This window comes from Eriocheir sinensis, unplaced genomic scaffold, assembly GCF_024679095.1.
Source record: "Eriocheir sinensis breed Jianghai 21 unplaced genomic scaffold, ASM2467909v1 Scaffold6, whole genome shotgun sequence".
Classification (NCBI taxonomy): Eukaryota; Metazoa; Arthropoda; class Malacostraca; order Decapoda; family Varunidae; genus Eriocheir; species Eriocheir sinensis.
Window position 1 is genome coordinate 458089 of NW_026111942.1, and position 20209 is coordinate 478297.

The window sequence follows — 20209 nt, forward strand, 5'->3', positions numbered from 1 at the left end:
TGCTACAGATGATTAAATAATCTAAATATGCATAGACTTCTTTGCCTATCATGTCTGAGAACAATGTGTTGATCATCCTCTGAAAAGTAATGGGTGCGGTTTTGAGGCCGAATGGCATCCTTAACCATTCAAAATGACCGCTAGGGGTACTGAAGGCTGTAATCTCTCTGGATTCAGCTGCCATCGGCACCTGCCAGTACCCACTTAAAAGGTCAAGACTACTGAAAATATTATTCCCTTGCCCCAGGGACATTAACAAGTCACCTAAAACAGGCAGAGGGTACCTATCATCCTCAGTCACCTCATTTACTTTCCTAAAATCGATGACAGGCCTGAAACTCCCGTCCTTTTTAGGGACTAGAAACAAGGGCGAGTTCCACGGAGACCGGGAATGCTGAATAACACCCTGGTCCAACATATCTTTAACCTGTTCATCTACAACCTGCCTTTGACTGTGGTGGAGTCTGTATGCATGAATGTACACCGGTTTGGTGTCGGGTTTAACCCTAATGTTGTGTTCTGTCGCAGCAGTCGCACCTAAAGGTTAACCGGGCAGGGCAATGACATCACGATACTGATGTAAAAGTTTCAGAAGCGGGCCCTTAAGCTCGGGATAATCGACCACTTTGACTAAAGAATCGACAGATGAGGCCTGACAAGATGTGTCGCCGGCGGCGGGTTGACCCACTGCGCCGACACAAGGCCGCTGTAACTCTAAAGGGTCTGGGGACACCTGTCCGTCGAACGCTAAAGCGCGACCCAAAATGACTCCATTTCTGAGTTTAACTGGACCGCCAGTGGCATTAACCACTAAAGCTACGGTCCTACCTCCCTCGCGCACCGTGTTAAGGGTGGACTCTATCGCTAGCGTGTTGACACGACTAGGCCCTTCTAGGCAGATGTCACAACCTACGGTGGCGTTAGGGACTGACACAGGGACGTGCATTGCGGTTCGCTGAGGGATTTCGTGATTCCCCACGACTATCGCATTGACATTTTTCCATCCCCCACAAACGTCAGCTGGTGTTGGTGGTTGACCATGAAGTGAAGTGGTGCCCGCGCCATGCACCGGCACCGTGGAAAGAGTCGGCACGGTATGCACGACCGACTCAGGAGAAACACTTTCCCGACCCTTGCTGGGTATTTCTCTTCTTTCCCAGGGAGAAGCGAGGCGCACAGGTTGATCCATGGCCTTGAAACATCTCCCTTGAAACCTCACTGTATTACTATCTGGATGTATTACCATGCGGTTAGACCTCAGTGACGACAACCCAAGAAGACCGTCAGACGGCAGGGAAAAGTTTGACGTCACGTAAAAATCCAAACGCATGACAGGGGTGTTTCGTCCCAAACTCACTGGCAAACTCACCAACCCAAGGATGTTAAGCCTGTCGGCGGTGACACCGCAAAGGCTCAGGTCCGAGGGTCGTAGCTGGTAGCGGCCTCCCCGCGACGCGCGTTTCAAAGCTAAGTATGTCCTTTCAGACAACACATTAACCGCCGCGCCGGTGTCGACCGCAAATGACGCTTGTAGCGGACCCAGCTTGACTTTAAGCGCCATTATTTCAGGTTGACTGCACGCGGCCACAACAGATTCATACAAGCTACTTTTGTCAGCCTGCACTGTCTCGGTATCCTCCCCGGGTTGCTACCCTGGGTCGGTTTTGGGGGGGCGCTCGGCTTCCCCCGACCCCTTCACGAACTTTCCTGCTCGCTCTTTCTTTAACTGGAGCACAGAGAAACACTCCTCTGTGGTGTGTCTACCAGCACCGTGAACAAAACAGAACTTGCCAGTGTGGTAGCCCGCGGCTCGACTTTTTGAAGCGGCCGGGGTCTTCTGAGAAGCAGATTTGCCTGACATCGGCGAGCCTCCCTTCTCCCTAGTAGCCTTGCGATCCCGCTGACGTTTTAGACAATAGTCAACCGTATGACCATCGCGCTGACAGTACGAACAGTGGCGCTTAGGCTTTTCGGTGGTGGCCGCCACCACTGATGAGGACGCGCTAACATTAGCGGCCTTCTGGTCGACAGAGGCTACAGCGGGGACTGGCGCTCTGGGGACTTGTCTGCCCCTTGACGACACCACCGTTAAGTGTTAAGTGGTAAAAGAGAGAGAGATAACACACAGAACACTTCGGAGAAGGTCCGGAAGCCGCTGCCACCACTTTTGTTAGCCTTTTTGTTAGCTGTGTTTTTGTGTTTTTGATTAAGGCGCGAACTGTTATCTCACGTGAGGTCCGGTGTACCGTTGCCTGCTTTCTCCAGTTGATAGAAGTCGTGAGACAACACAATAGCCTTTTAGTTAAGTGATGTGGGTTATGTGTTGGCCGAGCGGAGCCGTTAAGTTCACTTTGAGTTCACTTAATTTACTCTCTCTCTCTCTGGTTGATTAAATGGTTGTATTGCTTTTTAAATGTATTCACAGAATAGTTACAGTATTTTGTGGACGAGTCGTAAGTCGTACGCACACTCCGAGAAGTCCTGTGCCCTCGTCCGCCGCCCGCTCTGATCTGCCGGCTTCTCTTGGTACAGGAGCGGCCAGCGGATAGCATGCTTGCTGCATCAGCACCGTTCCCACGGCAAGGAGCACCTCCTAAGCACAACGTAGCGTTTGTGTGTAACGTCCTGGCGCCACTGGGCCATGGCGATACGACATACATTCACACATTCACATTTTTTTATAATATACACATTACATCCCTCTTCCTGTGGCAGATTGGAATTTGGCATCAAACACGTCCAAAACCTGTTGCCATGGAACCTTCTGAGGCAGTGTGTGCGCCCTTGCTTGGCAAATGCATCATCCCAGCAGACTGTGGGCCAAGCATGAGGCTCCTGGCTGCCATGAACACTGCAGGCAGTGACACACTTGGAACACCACCTCACCAACACTGAACTGTGCCTGGAAGAGTAGGGAAAACTTGTCATCCAGAACTGAGTCCGCGCCCTTCTTCTCAGCTCTCTTTATTTTCATGTCTCGGAAACTAAGGGAGAGCTGCCTTGAGCCCTGGTGATGCTCCATGCTGCCAGTATTGTTGAGAATTTCCCCTGACATTTCAGCTTTGCTCATTGTTGAGGAGAGCATTGGCCGGGGCCTCACTCATGATGGGCAGCCTCACCTGAGGTGGGTCGTGGTCACTTGCCACCCACCACTAGACGCACACTTGATGAGAATCTGGTGTTTGGCTTCATGATGTGATTTTTGTTCAGTACTGGAGAGCAAAGGACTCACTCCTGTTCTTGACACAACGGCCTGAGGTAATCTGATGTTTCTTGGGGCGGCGAGGCAGGATGTGTGTGTGTGTGTGTGTGTGTGTGTGTGTGTGTGTGTGTGTGTGTGTGTGTGTGTGTGTGTGTGTGTATTTACCTAGTTTTGTGTGAGAGAGAGAGAGAGAGAGAGAGAGAGATTTTTTTTTTTTTTGTGAGATGTTGCTGTTAAAGCAGCATAGTGTCCACAGGTATTAAACTTGCCCCTTCCTGGCCATTTATTTACCAGTGGTATTTGCTGGAAATCACCTCCATTCTTTTTTCCAAAGGTCAGGTCGTGGGCAAGGTCTGTGGCCGTGAGCTGACCACCAAGATGCTGCTGCCCACGGTGCCAGCCATGGCCAAGGGCAGGGTGGCCAAGACTACAGATGATGGGCCACTCCTAGACAAAGAGTAAGAGGGAGCATGAAGGGCTGCAAGGGTTTGTTCAGGATGGAAGGCGAGGGAGAGAGAGAGTGAAGGGAAGGGAAGGACAGCTTAGGGAAGACTAACACAGGAAGATCAAAGAGAAGGATATCATATGTGTGTGTGTGTGTGTGTGTGTGTGTGTGTGTGTGTGTGTGTATTTACCTAGTTGTAGTTTTACAGGCCTGGGCTTTACGCTGGTGTGGTCCCGTCTCCGTATCTACATTTATCCAACTTTTCCTTAGCACACTCCTCGCCATTACTACATCCTCACTTTGTCTGTTCCAAAGCTCTATATTTCTTTGCAGGAAGATATATTTCTTTGTGTCTCTCAAGCATCTTCCTTTCCTCAATTTTTTACTGTCCTCTTGTGTTCCTGGCGGTAATTTCCTCTTTTAGTAGTAACTCCTCGTTGTCTACTTCTTCCATTTTGTTCAATAATTTGTAGGTTTGTATTAGGTCTCCCCTTTCTCTTCTTTGTTCTAGTGTTGGTAGGCCCATTTCCTTTAGTCTTTCCTCATGTGTCAATCCCTCCAGCTCTGGAACCATTTTTGTATTCTTTCTAGTTTCTTTATGTGTTTCTTCTTATGGGGAGACCACACTGCCTCTGCAATTCCAACTTTGGTCTGGTCATGGTGGTAATTAACCTTCTCATCATATCCATGTAGTGGAATGCTATTCCTATATTTCTCACCATGTTGTACGTATCACCGAATATCCGATTAACATGACTCTCTGGCTGTTTGTTATCTTGTATTGTTACTCCCAGATCTCTCTCTTCTTGAACTTTCTTTAATGTTTCACCATCTCCCATTTTATATGTCCATTTTGGTCTTCCTTCTCTTTTTCCCATTTCCATAACATGACATTTTTTTCACATTGAATTTCATCTCCCATTCCATAGTCCACTTCCAAATCTTGTTTAGGTCTTCTTGCAGAATTACAGTCTTTATTGTTTCTTACATGTGTGTGGGTGTGGGTGTGGGTGTGTGTGTGTGTGTGTGTATGTGTGTAATTCACCTCTTGGTCTGCTGCGGGTCTCTCTCGAGACAGCCAGCCGTTCCCCTACGGAGGAACACAGAGCTCATAGTACTGATCTTTGGGTAGGACTGAGACCACTCACACACAACACACCGCGACAACGAGGTCACAACTCCTTGCCTGACGTCGCGTACCTACTCACTGCTAGGTGAACAGGGGCTACACGTGAAAGAAGATAAACCCAACTTATCTTAACCCGGCCGGGGAATTGAACCCCGGTCCTTCTGGTTGTGAGCCAGACGCTCTACCCCTGAGCTACCGGGCCGTGTGGGTGTGGGTGTGTCTGTGTGTGTGTGTGTGTGTGTGTGTGTGTGTGTGTATTTACCTAGTTGTGACACAGGAAAAGAGCTACCCTCGCGCTGTCCCGTCTCCATATCCTCTTATCCAACTTTTTCTTAAAATCATGAATGCTTCTTGCACAAACCACCTCCTCCTCCAGTCCATTCCACAGCTCAATGCTTCTGTTTGGGAAGCTAAACTTTTTCACATCTCGCCTACACGTGGTTGCCCTCAACTCTCCATGTTCTCTCGTTTCTCTCTCGCTCCACACACACAGGTCCTCTCTGTTCAGATTCTCCACCCCGCTCGCCACCCTGTACACCGCTATCAGGTCTCCTCTCTCTCTCTTCTTCTCTCCAGGGTTGTGAGCCCCATGCTATTGAGTCTCTCCTCGTAAGTCCGATCCCTAAGTTCCGGTACTACCTTAGTTGCCACTCTCTGCACTCTTTCCAGCTTCCTTATGTTCTTCTTTTCGTGAGGAGACCAGACCACTGCTGCATACTCCAACCTTGGCCTTATCATTGTAACTATTATTTTCTTCATCATCTCCTCGTCCAAAATACACAAATGCTGTCCTTATGTTATCCTGTTGATGTGTTTGTCCGGTGACATGTTCTCTGAGACAGTCACTCCCAAATCTTTTTCTTCCACTCCTCTGCATATTATCTCACTTCCCATCTTATAATTGTATTCACATCTTCTACCACTCCTACCAAACTCTTTTTTTTTACATATCCCAAGGTTGTTCTATCTGCCATGTACCACTCCACTCCCATATTTTGTCCAGGTCCCTCTGCAATGCCTCACAGTCCTTCACATCATTGACTCGTCTCAACAGCTTTGCATCATCTGCAAACAAACTCACATAGCTGGTCACTCCCTCCACCATATCATTTATATAAACAGCAAACATTATTGGCGCCAGCACTGAACCTTGTGGGACCCCACTCCTCACTGGGCACCAGTTGGAAACCTTGTCCTTGATTATTGTCCTCATTTCCCTGTTAGTTAGAAATGTGTGTGTGTGTGTGTGTGTGTGTGTGTGTGTGTGTGTGTGTGTGTGTGTGTGTGTGTGTGTGTGTGTAATTCACCATGATCTCATCACACAATAGACTCAGGATTGTCCGTCACTACCTTCCCCGAGAAGGCATGAAGATCATAATTGACATATCTATGCATAGAGTTTAGATCCCCCCCTGGGGAGGAAGGGAACAGCCCACGTTGATACGTGATACCCATTCAGTGGTGGGTGTAGAGGAGACTCAGGTTAGGGGAGGCTGCCCATGGTCCCCACTCTGGCCAGGACTCGGCCCTGGAGAGAGCCCTGGAGCTGGTCAGCCAGTCTGTGGGCAGTGCTGAGCCTTACTCCCCCAGCCTCGTGGCTCAAGAGGCAGGAAATGGAGAATTCTGGACTAGTTTCATATACATTAAAAAGTGGTTATGCTTCTAAGTATCTCTGTAGTATCTTGTACAGGGAAGGTGTCCTTAGTTTTCAAGGCATTACAATAAAACTCAACATCAGCTGTTTGCCTTAGTAACAACAAGGAAGAATGGTTTTGCTGCATGTGATGAACCTGTAAATATTCCCACAAGCAGTGTATGGCATGACAAATAGCATTGACCAATTCCCTGCCCGGCTGACAAGACTCATGCTTGGTTTCTCTCCTCACAGGCGGCGGGGAAGAGGATGGTTAAGACACCTTGTGCATGTTAATACTCTCTCATACTTGTGCCAAGGCCTAACACTGTGTGGCCAACACTCTCAGCAGGGGCTTTGTCTTGTGATGTATGTTGTTCATTTTGTATTTTATTCTTTGTAGCTGTGTGAACTGCCTTAAAGTGAGTATTTATGCTCACTTTCATGACAAGAAAATGTTTTATGTTGCTGGCTGCCACAGGCTCTATACAATCATGAGTTGTTCATCAATCCACAGGAATATTTTATTGGCTTTACATTTTTTACATTATAGTTTGCTGGAATGTTCTCTTCCCTGCCTGGTGCTCAGCCTTCATCATTTCAGAGGCTGACTGATTGAGGGAAGGAAGTGGGTACTGAATTCAGTACTGTTTGCTGTTGACACGGTGCTCATTGCAGAAAATGAAAGTGACCTACAAAACTTGGTCACTGTTTTTGACAGTGTCTGTAACAAGAGCAAGAGAAAGCTGAAAGTAAATGTCAACAAAAGTAAAGTGATGGTTTCTGAAAAGTGAGGTTGTAGATTTTGTATGCCCATATAGAGTGGAATTGAATGTGAAAAAGAATGCAAAATAATTTTGAATTTTGAAGAACACAAAGACACACAGGAAGAACAAACAACAGCAGACCTGCTGGTCCTTACGAGGCTGTTTGTGACAAGCTACACTAACTATCTAATCAAAGGTGGAAGATTAAGGACAGCAAAGGCGAAGGCTCCTCCCCACCCCCCCATCCCTCCAGCCAAACCTGGCAGGAAATGAAAAAGAACCATGCAGCATGGAAAAACTGCATGGAAATTATGTAGGAAAGAACTACCATTACTGCTACCACTAACCGGGTGATAAAAGCGGACAAGGACACCAGTATTCGAAATAACTTAACGTTATTACGACAATGAGTAATATCTTAGTTGCTGGTTGGATTCAAAACACTTGTCTAATCTATTATTGAAGGCCATAACTGTTGTACTATCAACGACATCACAGGGTAGAGAGTTCCAACCTTAACAACTCAATTGAAGAAGAAGTGTTTAGCTTCGTGTGACGAGAATCTTTTACCACTTATCTTCAAATTGTGATTTCTTCTTGTTCTATTTTGATTGATCAACTGTAAAGTAATCTTCCGCATTAAATGGTGAAGATCAATGAGTTTAAGTACCTTGGATCAGTTATGTGTAAGCATGGTGGTATGGAGGGAGAGATAAGAGAAAGGGCATTGCAAGGAAGAAGGGTGGTAGGGTCTTTGGGACGAATCATGAATGGCAGAAGTGTGAGCATGGAGGTAAAGAGGGATTTGAGAGATACAATAATAGTACCAACCCTCACATATGAAACGTGGGCCTGGAATGAAAGTCAGGGATCTAGAGTGCAGGCAGTGGAAATGACTTATTTGAGGAGTGCTTGTGGTATGAGTAGATTGGATGGAATGAGTAATGAAAGTGTGTACGAGCGTTTTGGAATGTGTCACAGGGGTGAAGGGAAGAAGTGTGGAGTGGTGGAAGAAGTGAAGCGACAGACCTTAAAGTGGTTTGGCCACATGGAGCGAATGGAGGAGAGTAAGATGACCAGAAGGGTGTATGTGAGTGAGATAGAGGGAGGGAATGCTGGAGGACGACCTCCTGTGAAATGGAGGGATAGGGTGCAAGAGTACATTAGGAAGAGGGGGGGAATATCTTTGAGAAACTTTGAGCAGGCAAGGAGGGAGTGTCTGGATAGAGAAAGGTGGAAGCTCTTCTGCCGTCGCCATCCCCTGCTGGGAGCTCTTAGGAGCAGGCGTCGATGAAATGATGATGATGACTGAGAGGGGTATTTTGATGTGTCTTGAGAGCTTGGATAACAGTGACTGAGGGAGAGATTTCAGAATCAAATAAATATATACCCATTACTTTTTTTTTTAGTGTGTGTGTGTGTGTGTGTGTGTGTGTTGCAGTTATTGCTGTATATAAGGTAAGTGTTGCAGCAGGCTTATTGTAATGGACTGTTTTTGTTGGTATTTATTTTTTCCCTTGAGCTGCTTCCTCTACTGTAAAAAAAGAAAAATTGTGACAAACAGCAATTAGATACAAAACTCACTTGCTTACCGTACCTTTCTGCCTTTCCTCAGGGACTTGGACACACTGTTCTGCGGCACCACCAGCAGCAGCAGCCTGCACATCCATGGCCTGCAGGAGGAGGACGAGGGGACGTACAGGTGCCGGGCGGAGAACAGGGACCTGGACACACTGTTCTGCGGCACCAGCAGCAGCAGCCTGCACATCCATGGCCTGCAGGAGGAGGACGAGGGGACGTACAGGTGCCGGGCGGAGAACAGGGAGGACTCGCTCGACGCCGTGGCCCACATACAGGTCCAAGGTGAGACAAAACTATGACATATATATTTTTTTACAGCAATGAAAGCGTTCAAAGGCAAAAAAACAATGAAAACAATAAAGCACTGCTCCTATAAAAAAAAAAATGAGAGGTTAATATTGGGTGTAGAGGTCATAGGCAGGAGGAAATACAGACACATGATGGCTGTTCCAGAGTTTACCAGTGAAAGGGATGAAAGAATGAAGATGATGGTTAACTCTTGTGCTTTGTGTGAATAAAGTTTGGCATGGTAAAAATCTTAGTGATTGTGAATTATATGTTTGTCATAGGAGATGAAGTCGTGAAATGGATGGTCAAGATATGTGAAGTAGCATGGGGGGGGGCAGCAGACTGGACGAAAGCCATCATTGTCCCAGTTTACAAGGCGAAGGGCAGGAGAGGGGAATGTGGGAGCTATAGAGGTATAGGTCTCCTGAGTATACCCGGAAAGGTATATGGAAAAATCATAATAGAGAGGGTGCAAAGACTTACAGAAGAGAAAATCAGTGAAGAACAAGGAGGCTTCAGGAAGGGAAGGGGATGTGTGGATCAGATATTTGCCTTCAGGATGGAAGTAGAAAAAATAATAGTAAAAGGAAAGAAACTATACGCTGCCTTCATGAATATGGAAAAAGCTAGAGCTAATACAGTCTCTCTATATGATGATGCATCTGCATGTGTCAAAATTACTGGAGAAACAAGTGAACATTTTGAGATAAAAGTGGGCCTAAGACAAGGGTGCGTCATGTCACCATGGTTATTCAATATTTATATGGATGGTGTCATTAGAGAAATGAAGGGCAAAGTTGGAGAAGATGGAGTAAGACTGTTCGATGAGGGAAGGAAGTGGGTACTGAATTCGATACTGTTTGCTGATGACACGGTGCTCATTGCAGAAAATGAAAGTGACCTACAAAATTTGGTCAGTGTTTTTGATAGTGTCTGTAACAGGAGAAAGCTGAAAGTAAATGTCAACAGAAGTGAAGTTATGGTTTGTGAGCGAAATAGAAGTGAGGTTGTAGATTTTGTATGCCCATATAGAGTGAGAATTTAATGTGAAAAAGAATTCAAAATAATTTTGAATGGTGAAGAAATGGAGGAGGTCAATGAGTTTAAGTACCTTGGATCAGTTATGTGCAAGCATGGTGGTACGGAGGGAGAGATAAGAGAAAGGGCATTGCAAGGAAGAAGGGTGGTAGGGTCTTTGGGACGAATCATGAATGGCAGAAGTGTGAGCATGGAGGTAAAGAGGGATTTGAGAAATACAATAATAGTACCAACCCTCACATGTGCAAGTGAAACGTGGGCCTGGAATGAAAGTCAGAGGTCTAGAGTGCAGGCAGTGGAAATGAGTTATTTGAGGAGTGCTTGTGGTGTGAGTAGAATGGATGGAATGAGTAATGAAAGTGTGTACAGGCGTTTTGGAATGTGTCACAGGGGTGAAGGGAAGAAGTGTGGAGTGGTGGAAGAAGTGAAGCTACAGACTTTAAAGTGGTTTGGCCACATGGAGCGAATGGAGGAGAGTGTGATGACCAGAAGGGTATATGTGAGTGAGATAGAGGGAGGGAATTCTAGAGGACGACCTCCTGTGAAATGGAGGGATAGGGTGCAAGAGTACGTTGGGGAGAGGGGGGCAAAATCTTTGAGAAACTTTGAGCAGGCAAGGAGGGAGTGTCTGGATAGAGAAAGATGGAAGCTCTTCTGCCATGGCCATCCCCTGCTGGGAGCTCCTAGGAGCAGGCATCCAGGAAATGATGATCATATGTTTGTCTCCGTTACTAGTATTGAAAATGGTATAAGAAAGACTATTCATATCTTTGTGGTTTGAGTATATAAAGTTTGGCATTGTGAAAGGTTAGCATTTGCCAGTTATCGTCAAGTTAGGTTAGGTTAGATGTTTGTCTCAGTACTAGTGTTTTCAGTGTTATAACAAAGACTGCATATTTTTTTGTGATTTGTGTGGATAAATTTTGCCATTGTAAAAATCTTAAGTGTTTGTCAATCATTAAGTTCCTCTCAGTTACTAGAGTGGTAAAAATGTTGAAAATGGAATAACAAAGACTAGCAATATTTTTGCGGTTTGAGTGTATAAAGTTTGGCATAGTAAAAATCTTAGTGTTCTTCAGTCATCATGTTTCTCTCAGTTACTAAAGCTTGAAAATTGTATGACAGTTGCTCCGAGGTTTCTGAGGCAGCCGGCCAACGCTCTCGCCTATGAGAAGGAGAACGTGGAGCTGGAGTGCAGCGTGTACGGCCAGCCAGAGCCCTCGCTCCACTGGCTCAAGAACGGCGAGCTGCTGGTGGAGACGGAATACCTTCAGGTGAGCCGGACTTCTGTGGCGGTGTGGAAATTTATCGCTGTTACAGGTTTAAAAGGACAGAGATATGTAGATTCATAAGATAGATAGATTGGTGGATACATACATACATACATAAGGGGAAAGGAATGTAAGGCCCTAAATCAGTGGTTCTTAACCTGGGGGGTGCACCCCTCTGAGGGGGAGCACAGTAATTTCCAGGGGGGGTGCGAGCCCTAGGGGAAAACTAGGAATTTCTCTAATTATATTTGCTATTCTCTTACCAAGAGCGTGGGCTAATATTGAGAAGTTTATGAACAAATGCAAAAGTATCGCCATTACTTCAGTTTCCTGTAGTCTACTTAGGGCTTGCCAGTTTCTTTAACATCTGTAAGGAAATTTTATTGCTAGATGCAAGGGGGCGTGGAGGGAAGGACTACTTCCTGGAAGGGGCGGGGAAGTAAAAAGGTTAAGAACCACTGCTCTAAATGGATGCATAAGGTATGTAAAGAGATACATCAGAATCCATAAGGTTCCATGCATAAGGTTCTAAAGAGATAAGTAAAGGAAAAGGGATACAAGGTTCTAAGTAGATACATAAGGGATTTCAGTAGATAAGGGATATAAGGCTCTATGCAGGGAGATAAATATAATGCTGTCAATAGCTACACAAAACACAGCTGTGTTGTGTTGTGTTAGGTGTGTAATGCCAAGCCTCCCTGCAGAGTGTGAGCGGCAACAACCTGCAGATCCTTGGCCTGGTGCGCCAGGAGTACACCGGATGTACCAGTGTGGCGCACAGCTCGCCGGGGACGCCCAGCTGTGTGTCCTTGAGTCAAGTAAGCAGCGGTGCCGTGCGGGGCAGACACTGTTCACACTGTAGCCCTTTGTTTGCATTCATGAGTACTGATGTAGTGTTGTCTGCATTGGACACAGGCAGTGACTAGTCCAGATAATTCCAGGTTGCTAATAAGCCCAGACGCAAACATTTACAAGGTTACTGAATGTATTCCAGTGTTTCTGGCGGGCAGCTGCAGCCGCTGGTACAGACGCTGCAGTTTTAAAAAGTGTACTTTACCCAAGTTATTGATGTTGATGCATGTGATTTTCTTAGCATGGCTGTAAGCATAACCCTTTGTTGTGTTTATTATTCCTTGAAGACTGAATAAAATGCATAGATTACACTGTGGGCAAAGCACACGTCTCCAGTAATGTGTTCATATTTGATTGTCCTGAAGTTTGGAGATATCAAAGCCGGTGCTGAGAGTTACTGACTCACTAAAATGTGATTTACCCGAGAATGACTATTTTGTTGTGGTATTTTGATAATAAGTTGTCTGGGCTCACCTCCAGGAAGGAGCAGCATGCCCCCACCCACGCACAAGGCAGGTCACAGACACAGTAAGTGGGGCAGCTCAGGCACACCACTACTACTACTACTCCTTGTTTTCAATACTTAGAATGTCTGCTCATTGTTGACACAGCTTGTTTACATCATTTTCCTTCTCTTGGTGTGGGCCTTGACAGTCACTGTGCCTACTAGTCTTTATGCTGTTCACAATAATTATTCCTGGGATACTCAGTCCTCTACAAGCAGGAAGGATCACTCAGGTCAGAACCAAAGGACACAACCTGGGAATATTTATTGCATAAAAAATTCAACACAATACTACTACTGTTAAGATGTATTTAGCAAATACGGAGTTATCCAACTGCCATTCCAGTGATTATAAAGAAATAATAACATTTTAGCGAGTACATATACAACATTTCATCAAAAGTAAGTAATTCACACATCACTTTCCTCCCTTCACTGCAGAGAACGCGTCCAGAACGTGAGTGCAGCTCCTCCAGCGAGGGACGAGATGAATACAAGACCCAGATCAGCGACCTAAGTCCCGGGAGTAACTACATGGTGCGGGTGGCGGCCCACACCTCCGGCGGCCTGGTGGGCGCCTCCATACACGAGGTGCGGGTGTTCACCAAGCCGGACCTGGACCTGCCCTCCGCCTCAGAGTCTGAAAGTTGTCTCCACCTCACCCACCAGTCTGGAGGCCACTTGGTCGCCGCCCGTACTGGCCAAAACGCCCATCACGGGATACACCATGTTCTATACGCAGGTGTGGACGGCCTTATAGAACTGTGTGCTAAATGTGGAGTCTCTGTTGCCTAACAAAAGTCTCCCCATATCCTTGTGTGTCATTAGTGACCTTCCTTTGAGTAGAGGGTGACCATAGCCGTGTGTTTGTACAAGTCCCAGTGTGTATCTTAACCATTGTCTCCCTTGTAGTTTTCTCCTCAGGTTGGGTCAGCAGAAGAACACGAAGTAAAGGTCACTGGTACGTCACATGACCTCCAAGGCCTGGACCAGTTCACTGAGCACAGCGTGTGGCTCACCGCCGTCAACAGTAATGGCGGGGGAGACGCCACCCGGAGGTCACTGCCAGAACCTTCTCAGACGTGCCCTCAAAGGAGCCTCAGAATGTGAGCGTTGAGGCTGCCAGCTCAAGGGTGAGTTGTGGAAGGCTTCCAAGGCAAAGATACATTGTGAAACTCGTTTTTAAATAGCTTTCTGCTCTGTTCGTTTCCTTCACATCATCTCTACAAGTTGCACATTCATTGTTTCAGTATTTTTAACCCTTGCACATTCATTATATTTGACCCGTCTGCTGCGATTGGCACGGATTTGGCCTTCACTGGTAGCCTGAAAACATTTACTCCCATGTCTTTCCCTGGCTCTGTGGTGGATAGTGGAGTGTATCCAATGTGGCATTGGTGCGCAGGATATCCCCTCCCAAGCTGCAGGACTTTACATTTTTCTCCACTGAATTGTAGCAGCCGGTTTGTGTTCCATTTCTGTAGCTTGGTGAGGTCTTCTGGTAGGAAATCCACAGTCAGGGGGTTAAGTTGAAGCATTCATGGCCTCACACAATGCTCAAACTTTTTAAGATTGTATTTTGATAATTTATCGTATAACTTTTTTCCCTCACATGGCCTTTCCCTTCAGAGCCTCATCATCTGCTGGGAGCCTCCGCTGGCCGAGCACCAGAATGGGATCATCACCAGCTGCAAGATCCTCTACAAGGAGCGCGGCGAGTCAGGTTCCTCCAAGACCAAAGCCACAGACAGAAACAGACGACTCTTTGCCCTCAAGAAAAGCACCACATACTCCATAAAGGTTTAACCTGTCTGCTGCGATTGGCACAGATTTCACATTCACTGGTAGCCTGATAACATACAGTCCCTGGTCTTTCTCTGCCTCTGTGGTGGATAATGGAGTGTTTCCCATGTGGTATTGGTGTGCTGGATATCTCTTCACTGGTAGCCTGATAACATACAGTCCCTGGTCTTTCTCTGCCTCTGTGGTGGATAGTGGAGTGTTTCCCATGTGGTATTGGTGTGCTGGATATCCCCTCCCATGGTGCAGGACTTACCTTTTCTTCATTGAATTGTAGCCACAGATACTTTTTGTTCTCGCTGTTCATTTCCCATTTCCTTCTGGTTCTCCTCCTCCTCCTGTAACCCTCTCTTTCCTGTCCCTACTGATCATGTTCTCTTTTTTCCTCTTGCTGTTCCTGTGTTCCCGCCCTGCCAAATATTCTCCCGCGTCCTGCTTCTCGGCATTTCCTTGAGCAGGTTAGTGCAGAGAGCGTATACAGCTTAGGGTCGGAGAGGCTTTGACGGAGCTCAACCAACGTAATGTACAGACTGAAGCGACACAGCGCCACAAAGAGAGCCCACGAGACCACAATTACACACTGTACATATATAACATAAACTTGGGCGAGGCTGTGGATTTTGATGCAGCGGATGTACATTTTGATCCAATGACCCTGATAACCTAAAACCGGTGAATGTATAGGAGGCGAAGCTACACACGCACACGCACACACACACACACACACACACACACACGCAATAATACAATACCCGTCAACATTACAAAGAGAAAGTATTCTTCCCATGATAAATACTGATTAAAAAGTCTTGTGTGTGTGTGTGTGTGTGTGTGTAATTCACCTCGGCCTGATCACGAGTTGGACTCGGTCCCGCCAGCAGGTACCCTCCCGACGTGAACAAGTGCTCATCATCATCGATCTCTGGGTACTGCCAGGACCTCACACACCACACCCCCCATCCCCCTTGCTCAAGGGAGGACAGTAACCACTCCTTGTCAACAGAAAGAATCCGGCCTGATGGGGGCTCAAACCGCTGCCTGTTTGGCCGTAAAGCCTTGCAGCGCAGCGCTCTACCGATTGAGCTGTGTGTGTGTGTGCAACTGTGTGTGTGTGTGTGTGTGTGTGTGTGTGTGTGTGTGTGTGTGTGTGTGTGTGTGTGTGTGTGTAGCCTCGCCTCCTATACATTCACTCTGGTTTAGATTAGCAGCTGCTGCAGTCTGACTCGACTCGCTCTCCTGATCATTACTGCCGCAGGAAATGACATAACTGTCTTCTCCCACACTCTACCTTCTCTTCCTTGCTTTATTCTTCATTATTACCATTACCAGAAGCTTTATTACTCTGTTCCCCGCATAAGGAGGACGAGGGGACAGACACATGCGTTTGGCTTCCTGATGCAATACATATTATCAAGGGAAGCATGATAGCAAGAGAATATTGAGCTACACACAACTTTTACTACCATTATTATTGGCAAGATTGTCACGTGTAAGGAGGACGGGGAGGCAGGGACATGGGTTTGGCTTCCTGACACAACACGCATCATCAAAGGAAGCAAGGCAGCAAGCGAATAATGAGCAGCACACAACTATACGCATACAATTCCAGCACTGCCGCCAGGTAAGACCACGAGACTAACAATGAGGAGCCCAACAACATCGTTACGTCCGCATTGCATCGCTCCACATCTTATCCGCCCCCAGTTACCAGCGCATAGAAGCTCCTGCCCTTCCCCATTACGCGTATATCATTAGCCAAGCGAAAAGAAAGCCACTCCCTCCATCCCTTCAACTCAGGCTACATGTGATTGGGGGATTTTTTGGGAAAAGATGGTGCTGGTTAATGGTATTTCCTTGGCTGGGGATATCCGCCAAGGTAACCTGAAGAGTTTTTAGTGAAGGTACCATAAGGTTGAAGGCGGATTTTCTAATGGTAACAACAATAAGACTGACACTCGTTTACTCCTTTTCCTTCTGCCTCACCAACTACTTCTGTGAGAGTCTATCAGTTGCCATATGTGTTTCTACCCCTCAATCTACATTCTATCTCACGTTAGTTCACCGCAGTATCACCAACGCCATCACCACATATATCAACAAACGCCACAACATACCAACATACCACACACCAACACATTCACTAAACACAAACCAGAAACTTCAAACCATCAACACACGTGATGACAGACTTACTCCCTCATAAATGGACACTCGGCCTCGATTCATTATACAAATACGCTAATTATTCTAAGAAGCCTAAATTATTGGTAACGTTAAACCTGGTGTGTGTGTGTGTGTGTGTGTGTGTGTGTGTGTGATATATATATATATATATATATATATATATATATATATATATATATATATATATATATATATATATATATATATATATATATATATATATTGATATATATATTGATATATTTATTTTTGGCTGAATAGTTATATACATATTGGTAAATTACAAATGTAGTTTTTATTTTAAGCCAGGGCCATTAAGCCGAGGCTTTCTTAGGACCTGAAGACTCGTAAAGAAAGTACATAACAAGGGACAGGTTTAGGCCACATAAAGCATAATAACTTACATATATTTCAACAATGTATAAATGTATAGGTCAGTCGAAGTGAAAAATGTATACAATACGAACATGTGAAAAAAAAACTTAGTTGACATCACTCTAGCAGTAAACAAGTGTACATGTGAAATAAAAACTTGAAAATAGCTTGATTATTATTGAAATAATGAAATTTACAGCAAGCAGTCAGAGTTTGCAAAAATAATGTGAGAAAAAAAAACGCAATGAACCATTCAAAAACACTATAAAATAAATTAAAAAATCAATGTGACCATAAGTTCTCATAGGTACTAAGAAGCCTTTTATTAATTTGGTTTGAACAATCTTATATTCTCATCAGTTTTTAAGTGTTGTGGTAAGTCATTCCAGATTTTAGCTCCTCTTGATAGGATGCTCCGTTTTTTTTTTTTTTACAACAAAGGAGGCAGCTCAAGGGCACACAAAAAAAGAAAACAATAATAAAAAAAAAGCCCGCTACTCGCTGCTCCTAAAAAAGAAACAAAAGAGGTGGCCGAAAGGAAGATCAAATACGGGAGGAGATGTGTCCTGATACCCTCCTCTTGAAAGAGTTCAAGTCGTAGGCAGGAGGAAATACAGATGAAGGAAGATTGTTCCAGAGTTTACCAGCGTGAGGGATGAAAGAGTGAAGATGCTGGTTAACTCTTGCATAAGGGGTTTGGACAGTATAAGGATGAGCATGAGTAGAAAGTCGAGTGCAGCGGGGCCGCGGGAGGGGGGGAGGCATGCAGTTAGCAAGTCAGAAGAGCAGTCAGCGTGGAAATATCGATAGAAGATAGAAAGAGAGGCAACATTGCGGCGGAATTTAAGAGGTAGAAGACTATCAGTATGAGGAGGAGAGCTGATGAGACGAAGAGCCTTTGCCTCCACTCTGTCCAGAAGAGCTGTGTGAGTGGAGCCTCCCCACACATGAGATGCATACTCCATACGATGTGATGTCCTGCACAATGGTATTAATAGGTCATGAGGTCTCCGGGTAACATTGCCAGGCATTGCTGTAAAGCCAGAGTCTATGGAGAGAGAGAGAGAGAGAGAGATTGTCGCTATATAGTACGGTTCTTATGGGCCAAACAAAGTCTTTCGCTCCACCATACGTGATGCAAGTGTGGACATGGCCTTATCTTACGTAATTTAGGGCACTGATGTCAGAAATCACCCGTCCAAGCATCCTTCTCCTGTCAGAGAGGCGCTATACGACAACATAAGCGTGGATAGCCTTGGCTTGAGTTTTAAATTTTCCGCAAAAAAAAAAAATATTAAGCATTTAATGACCAAATATACTCAGGACTTAATAATTCACAAAGAGTTTTTCAAGTCACTTAGTTATTTTACATGCAATCTATTGCTTAACATTCATGATTTCATTAATATATTTTTTCTCTACTTCTACAAATTTGTTTACCGAGAACACGATTAGAAGTAAATAACGAAGAAAACGTATTTTAAGGATAGACTCGTATTAAAAACTCGTGTTGAAGCGCTGCGACTGTTTACATAATACATATCTACCTCAATGACGACGCAAAGGCTGTCAGTGAGTTATAGCAGTATTTGCCAATATATGTGTGGATAGCTTTTTTTTTTTATTTTTTTTTATTTTTTTTACGTCGCGGCCTATTGCGCCGGTAGGCTTGTTCCCGGTGGATCCTGATGGTCGGTCCAAGGCTTCTTTCCGGTGGGTCCTGATGGTCGGCCCAGCCCGTTCTGGCGCAGGCGAGTGTTTATAGTGGCGCCATCTTGCATTGGCTCATGCTGCCCTCCCGGAGCTCATCTTTAATCCTAGAATCTAGAGTCCGGGTTGATAGGTGGTCTTCTGGACAGCATGTGGGTAGTTTTAAGCCACTCGGCGGCGGCTGAAAAATCCCAGCTTGGTGGCACCGGTCGGGGATTGAACTCGCGTCCTCCTGGACGCGGGGCCGTCTTGCTATCCTTCCAGCCACCGCCTCAAGCTTAGACTTGAGTTATTCATTTCATGCTTATTATTTACCGGCAGTTTAAGAGAACATCATGTAGCTATCTGGCAACTTACACTAGAGCAAGACCTTTAATTTAACATTAATCAATATATATATATATATATATATATATATATATATATATATATATATATATATATATATATATATATATATATATATATAGATATATATATATATATATATATATATATATATATATATATATACAACATAGGAAACAGTTCAAGGGCACCCAAAAAAAGGAAACAATAATAAAAAATGCCCTCTACTTACCTCTCCTAAATATAATCCAGAGGTGGCCGAAAGAGAGGTCAATATCGGAAGGAGAGGTGTCCAAATACCCTTCTCTTGAAAGAGTTCAAGTCGTAGGCAGGATGAAATACAGATGCAGGAAGATTGTTCCAGAGTTTACCAGAGTGAGGGATGAAAGAGTGAAGATGCTGGTTATCTCTTGCATAAAGGGTTTGGATAGTATAGGGATGAGCATGAGTAGAAAGTCGCTTGCAGCGGGGCCGCGGGAGGAGGGGAGGCATGCAGTTAGCAAGTTCAGAAGAGCAGTCAGCGTGGAAATATCGATAGAGGAGAGAAAAAGAGGCAGCATGGCGGCGGTAATTAAGAGGTAGAAGACTCTCTGTATGAGGAGGAGAGCTGATGAGACGAAGAGCCATATATTTAGTAGGAGTAGGTAGGAAGACACCTACCGAACGGGCGTGACCTACTCCCGGTGAGGATATATGAGAAGCGAGGAGGGTGCTGAAGCCCTACAAAGACCCTACCCATGTCCTCACTAACCGTTTCCCTTTTGTCTCATTAACACCAGAGAGCAGTTCAGCATGCTCTCTAAAGACAGTTCCTCTCTCTTTCTACACCACACTACATTCACAAAACACAAACACCTTTTCCCAAACCTCAAAATTCAAACGGGCTAACGAAAACACTACCTCAGGTCTCCACCTGGGGACCATAAATTCCCCAGGAGGACTCCCTTCTGGCTGCCGACTTGAGAGGTGTCTTGATAACTCCTCGAACCTCCTCCTTATCAATTTCTGCAACATGTGCGGCCTCCGTTCTAATTTTCATTCTGTGGAACACCATCTCTCCTCCTCTAAACCTCACCTTCTC

General features: G+C 45.4%; 1 protein-coding gene, 1 non-coding gene and 1 pseudogene across 5 annotated transcripts in view; 1 reads left to right on the forward strand and 2 right to left on the reverse strand.

Annotated features, from left to right (window-relative positions):
* The window catches only part of LOC126993324 (neogenin-like), a 40999-nt gene extending 24195 nt beyond the window's left edge, over positions 1–16804 (forward strand). Inside the window, exons 1-8 of one of the 4 annotated variants that reach the window (XM_050852270.1) lie at positions 2759–3258; positions 3537–3660; positions 6665–6778; positions 8897–9039; positions 11209–11357; positions 13153–13453; positions 13624–13844; positions 14341–16804. In XM_050852270.1, coding sequence (XP_050708227.1) covers positions 3581–3660; positions 6665–6778; positions 8897–9039; positions 11209–11357; positions 13153–13453; positions 13624–13685 — 849 coding nt within the window. In that variant the 5' untranslated portion in view covers positions 2759–3258; positions 3537–3580 and the 3' untranslated portion in view covers positions 13686–13844; positions 14341–16804. Of the gene's footprint in view, positions 1–2758; positions 3259–3536; positions 3661–6664; positions 6779–8791; positions 9040–11208; positions 11358–13152; positions 13454–13623; positions 13845–14340 lie in introns of those variants that run through there. The other 3 variants (XM_050852273.1, XM_050852271.1, XM_050852272.1) reach the window with 3 other exon arrangements.
* LOC126993325 (signal transducer and activator of transcription 5A-like) lies at positions 2111–3192 on the reverse strand (annotated as a pseudogene).
* On the reverse strand, positions 4906–4978 carry Trnav-cac (transfer RNA valine (anticodon CAC)). The gene has a single exon. It is a non-coding gene; the product is annotated as a tRNA-Val (tRNA).
* Positions 16805–20209: the final 3405 nt, after the last annotated feature.